The sequence below is a fragment of the Bidens hawaiensis genome, unplaced genomic scaffold, assembly GCF_021521415.1.
Source record: "Bidens hawaiensis isolate Kalapana, Puna unplaced genomic scaffold, B.hawaiensis_p1.1 tig00000284_1, whole genome shotgun sequence".
Classification (NCBI taxonomy): Eukaryota; Viridiplantae; Streptophyta; class Magnoliopsida; order Asterales; family Asteraceae; genus Bidens; species Bidens hawaiensis.
Window position 1 is genome coordinate 7,746,147 of NW_027491022.1, and position 6,212 is coordinate 7,752,358.

Here is a 6,212-nt window from a genome sequence, read left to right on the forward strand (position 1 = left end):
TTAGGTCCTATGGGGAGGGATATTTTGAGAATCATATTGAGTTTTAAGAACTTAAGAACTCAATTCTTGGCCACACATTAAATTAAATGGATTGAAATATGTGGTTGGGATTAAATCTGACCAAAAAGTCAAAGTAGGAGAGAGAATAAATATGTAAGTGATTACACAAACTTTTACGTCCATTACACATTTACACATGTGTAAAAAGTCGACTCGGTGCGTAAAAAATTATGTAATTTTTTTACGTATATGTAACCTACATATATTACACATGTGTAAAAAAAATTTCGAAAAAAAAAATCGTTACGTTGAGTTCTTTCGAGTTCTTAAAACTCAAAAGGGTTCTCATTTGAAATCTCCCCTAGGTGCCATAAAACAAATAAACAATTTTCTTAAAATATAAGAAAACTGACTTTAATTCTTGCACGTCCAATTCTATGGTTGTTTAGATTTGAAAATGAATTTCAACAAAGGAGACGAAGCTTCCTTCTACAAGATCATACTCAGTGACTCACCATACCTAGTGAGTTCATATTTTAGTTGTAACTTTGAACACACACCATTTTTTATAAGACTAATTAAGTGCACATATATATATATATATGTTACAGCGATTGCCATATGCTTTCGCCAATAAGTTTCTGGAAAAAGGTGAGAACAAGAAACAAATTGTTATTCTTAAAACTGCAGAATCTGGTGTGGAATGGAGAGTCAAATATTTAAGGATCGGAGACAGGTATTACTTCATGGGTAGTTGGCTCAAGTTCAAGAACCAAAATCGTGTCGAAGTTGGTGACTTTCTGGTCTTTTGGCTTCGGTCTCCTTACCCAAATCCAATCTTTGAAGTATATATATTTTCACCCAACGGATGTCTCAAAAACACAGCTAGTAGCTCAGGTAATTTCTGTTTGCTAATCGCTTGTACTTATCTGGTTTAATATTATTTTCATAACTTTATTAATATTTTAGCATTGTGATAAAATTTTAATGCATATTTGGACGAATTATTGTAACGGATAAGAATCGTTGAACAAGGATGATTAATGGACAATAGACGTATTTTATTTTTCGAAAGCCAGAAAAATATTTAAAACTTTCAACTCTCTTGTTTTCTATAATCTATTAAGTTTTCTTGAGAATACTTTTACTAAGCAAATAGTTTCTAAAAATAAAAAATTAATGATATCATATGCTCACTCCTCTAATTTTTTTTGAAGCATCAAATTTCATAACTTTTGAACTTTTAAGTGTATTACATAAACAAATAAAGTTCAAGTATAATGATTAAAATGTTTTCAAGGTATGCCAAAGTAACTTTATGGATTAAAATTTTGCCGCAGTAAGAAAGAGGTGTTTTCAAGGTATTTTCATAACGGCTTGTTGGAGTATTTAGAAGGCAAGGAATGAGGTCGTCTTTGACAACGTGATCTCGGTCTCCATTTTGAAGGAGGATATTAAGTCTTTGGATTAAAAATAGGAAGTCCTTTAAATCTTTAAATCTTTTAAGTCGGATTAATTGGTGTAACTTCACTTTTTAGCAAGCCCTTCACTAGTTTTACCTTGTTTTGGTGAATGCCGTTCAAAAAAAAGTTTAACACATTCTGCTACATGACATTAAGCTAACAGTTATGCACAAATTTAAATTTCCAAACTAAAAGTAAAAATACATTTAAATACAAATTAAGATTTATATTACTTAAATGTCTTGCTCTCCATTGCTACCAGCAAAAAATCAATGTGACGGGTCGTACAAAAAAGTAGGTTGATCAAATTTAGAGATGCTCTAAGTTATTGACTTATATGATTTATCATAATTAGACCATCTCTAACGAAGGGTTTTTGGAGATTTTTGAAAGAGAGAGAAAATGAGTTGGGGGGAGAGAGATGATGAGATGAATGGAAGAATGTTGAGTAACATTCTTGGTAAAGAATATTTAAAAGCATGTATGTGAAGGAACATGTAGGAGAGAGAGAGTATTTTGATAGGCTGTGCCTTGTTAACATTCGAAAACATCATCTAAAAATTTATCTGTTGCTATTGATGATTCTCTCAGTTTGTTAGATTTGTCATTAGTTTCTTAGCTTTATGTTTTCATTAACATCCATGTGGATAAAGATGTAGTTTTCAGTTGTTTATTATACATCAAATATTATTAACATTACATGTTTTCAGTTCATTTAAATTCTTTCACCGATTGCATAGGTAATGAGAAGATAAGTTTGGTTGAAGAAGAAACCAGGGACATCGTTTCAATGGAAACCATGCAGGAGCCATTGACATTGTGGAGGGATGTTAAGGAAAGCTACAAGTATAGGATGGTAATTATCTAACTGAATGTTGTTATCGGACAAGTTACAAATTAATGTTTTATTAGCAGAGTTGGAATATATATGCAGCCACTGACGAGTGCCTTCGTGGAAGCGGCTGGTATCAATGACTATGGCAACCTGCGGCTGGAGAACAAGGATGGAAAGACATGGGATGTGATTTTCGGGAAGTATGTGCCGAGTAAGACGCCTATCATTGGAAGAGGATGGTTCGGTTTCTTGAAAGATAATAAGGTGAAGATAGGTAACAGTTGTGTTCTTACTCATGTTCAAGACAACCTTGTTCGTGTTCATGAAGTTAAGAAGCGAGGAAGAACCAATGGATTGAAGTCAAAGGGTCGTTGATTGTTGTTCAAAGACGTCTTGAAGTAATTAGATATAAAACTCTAGGGTTGGGCTCAAAAGATCTTGTTTAACCATCTTAAAAACCTTTAAACTATATGGAACATCACTATGACTTAAACTTTGTATAGCACTTGTTAGATCATCACTAATAGGGGATTCTTAGAGTGTTTTTAAGAAGAGAATGTGGTGTGGATGAGAGGGAGTATGATGTGGATGAGAGAGGGCGGGCCCAAAAAATCTTGGAAGTAATTATCTAATGGTTAGGTTTAAATAGGAAGTTTGATTTTCCTAATAAGGCTAAAAAGAAGGGTATTTTAGTCTAACACTTTAATATTAAAACTCACCTACTTTAATCTCAAAATCCACTTACATTAATTTTCAAAAACCCACTTACATAAAACCCAATTACATATTCACTCATCTCCTACAACCACCACCACTCCACCGCCACCTCGCCGGAAAAGTCCAAAAAAACACAATGAAAAACACTATGAAAAACACAATGGAAAAAAATGAAAAAAAAAAAAACACAATGATAAAAACACAATAAAAAACACAATTGTATGACACAATGTAAAAAATATAATGGAAAAAACAGAATGAAAAATACTATTGTGTAACAAAATTTTGTAAAACACAATTTGTAAAACACAGTTTATAAAAAACCCACTAATTTTTTTTTTAATTTTTATATTACAATATGGTACTCATATAAAAGATAAAAATACACTCGTTATTATGGTGAATTTGTTTTACAATAAAAACGTCGTAAAAAAAAGTTATGGACGTTTTAAAATGATGGAGGAATTGGCATGTGCCTTACATGTGGAGAGAGAAAGTCAACAAATATGTTATTTCTTTTATGCCCTTTACCTTGTGTTCACACTTGATTTCCCCCTAAACTAATCTCAACCCTCTATGTTAAAAATCAATGGACAAGATTACTTCTTATCTTTCCTACAAAAACTATACTTCCTATTATAACATAACTCATCTAATATAAGTAAAAGCGATGGCTGGCGTCGCGACCAGTTATTTTGTTATGTTTTGTTATTTTTTAGTTTTGGTAGGCCTTTTTTTTTGTTTTTTTTAGTTTTGGCACCATAATAAAAGTAACGCTAACTGACCGAACTCTTTTGTTTTAGTTTCGGTACCGTAATAAATGTGACGAAATCGACTGAAACGTAACGTTAACCGACCGAACTATTTTCTTTTAGTTTCGGTGTCGTAATGAATGTGACAGAACCAACCGATTTGCGTAGACTCACCGCCTCAACTCCTGAGTTTTACCAATGTCACCCAATTAGCCCACCTCAATTTATATCAATTTTTTGTTTTGGTTATGGTACCGTAACGAACATCATGGAAATCGACCAAATTCACGTATAATCACCCGCCTCAACGCCCGAGACCGACATTGATCGGGTTTTATCAATATCCGATTTTACCGACTGACAGCACCTTATATGCCCGCATCAGTATTTATTTTGTTTGTGTTTTTGTGTTTGTTTTTCATCTGTCACCGTGACAAATGTAACCAAAAGCGTAATGAATATGACCGAAACCGACTAACTTTGCATAGACTCATTGCCTCAACGCCTGACTTTGACCAACATCTGGGTTTTATCGACCGACGCCATCTCATTGGCTCACCTCAATATATATATATATATATATATATAGAGAGAGAGAGAGAAGGGTTCAAATAAGAATAAGAAGTTTTCTAGGAATGATAAGAACCAATAGATTTTTAACAAGTGGCATTATAACCTAGGGATGAGCTTTTTTTCCTGAATACCGATACGGTGCCGTTATCGTACCGGTACCATACCGACCGATCATTAGCGGTATCGGTATCGGTTTTTGTTTTTCTTAAATTTGGTATCGGTAAAAAGTGGTATCGGTACCGGTACTTTGCGGTAAATATCGGTATTTGTACCGAATTTATATAAGATATGTTTAGAGATTTTTTAAGGATCCTTGATTGAATTTTAAAAAATATCATTAATTGTATTTACCTATTTTAAGAGAATTTTAATCAGAGTATCTAATTATCTATATTTCATTTGTAATTAATATTTCAAACCTCAGTTTTTTTTTTCTTGAAAAGCAACGAATTACACAGTTAAAGCATTATCATTCAAGATTTTAAAACACTAGCTAGCTTAATATGAAAGAACGATCTGAAGAGATTTATAAAAATGTTATCGCCTTGTAATTTTTTTTATCACAACAGCACAAAAATATTCAATAAATTAACAATAATCAGTGAGTAATAAAAATTAGAAGTTTTGACCCACATAACACATTAAAAATGGTTTTACTTTGTGTTGCAAAAAAAAAATAAAATGCTAGTTTAGATTACTAAAAAAAGATAAAATGCTAAAGCGGCATCGAAGCGGTAAATTACCGAAATACCGGTATCGTGTCGGTATCGAACCGATATATTCGGTACGGTATTCGGTACCCATTTTTTTCTCAAATTCGGTATCGGTACTTTCAGTATTGGTACCGGTACAGTACCGATCTCATCCCTATTATAACCTATGGTGAAAGAATAATTCTAGAAACTATGTCGATTATAAAGGTGATTTTAAATCTCAACCATCGATTAACATGATCCAATGGCTATGATTTATTCTTAGCCTTCCTAGGAAACTACTTATTTTTAGTATAACCCTCCCCTATATATATATATACTAGATTTTATCCCCCGTATTACGGGGGTTGTTTTATATTATTCGTTTCTAATATTTATTTATGTATATTTGGATTTTAATTTTATTTATTGTAAGAAAGTTAATAATTAATATACTTGAGGTTTGATAATGAAATGGTTTCACAAATAAATGATATGTTATAATCCAGTTTAAAAGCTATCAGGGTTTGGTGATACCCATTACCCATTTATTTTCTTTATTATAAAATTATTTCTTAATTATAAATAGTATCTATTTTTTAAATAAAATAGGATATTAATTTTTAGTATATTCCTATTTTATTGGATTTTCATATCAAATATTTGATGAGATTATTTTTAATATAATGAAATGTTATAACACGTTTAAAAGCTATCTGGGTTTGGTAAGACCTTTACCCGTGAATTCGGGGCAAATGCGTGAGAATCATTCATTTACAAATAAAGTAGTCTGATGATGGCTTGAGAGAATGGTTGTTTTACATTTTTTGTTTTTTATTATTTATTTTTTGGATTTTAATTTTCTTTATTGTAAGAAAGTTAATAATATACTTAGGGTTTGATGATGAAAGGGTTTCATAAATAAATGATATGTTATAACCTGTTTAAAAGCTATCTGGATTTGGTAACCCATGACTCGCTTATGTTTTTTACTATAAAATTGTTTATTAATTATAAATAATATCTTTTTCTTTTTAAATTGGATATTAAATTTTAGTATATTCCTATTTTGTAGGATTTTCATATCAAATAATTGGTAAGATTAATTTTTAATTTAATAAGGTGTTATAACCCGTTTAAGAGCTATCTGATTTTGGTAAGACTCATACCCATGAATTTG

The 6,212-nt window shown here is 31.4% G+C and overlaps 1 protein-coding gene across 1 annotated transcript; it reads left to right on the forward strand.

The window, feature by feature from the left end:
* The first annotated feature begins 432 nt into the window (after window positions 1-432).
* On the forward strand, window positions 433-2,686 carry LOC143618975 (B3 domain-containing protein REM5-like). Its single transcript, XM_077091032.1, has 4 exons — window positions 433-523; window positions 612-897; window positions 2,174-2,319; window positions 2,398-2,686. Exons 1-4 carry the CDS (start codon window positions 458-460, stop codon window positions 2,671-2,673), a joined length of 774 nt encoding a protein of 257 aa, XP_076947147.1. The 5' UTR covers window positions 433-457; the 3' UTR covers window positions 2,674-2,686.
* The last annotated feature ends 3,526 nt before the right edge of the window (window positions 2,687-6,212 follow it).

Bases quoted from the DNA above. Each gene is read 5' to 3' on its own strand.
- LOC143618975 (XM_077091032.1), top strand. From the start codon at position 458: ATGAATTTCAACAAAGGAGACGAAGCTTCCTTCTACAAGATCATACTC. The intron at 524-611 runs GTGAGTTCATAT...TATATGTTACAG, and splicing joins TCAGTGACTCACCATACCTA to CGATTGCCATATGCTTTCGC. The intron at 2,320-2,397 runs GTAATTATCTAA...ATATATATGCAG, and splicing joins AAAGCTACAAGTATAGGATG to CCACTGACGAGTGCCTTCGT.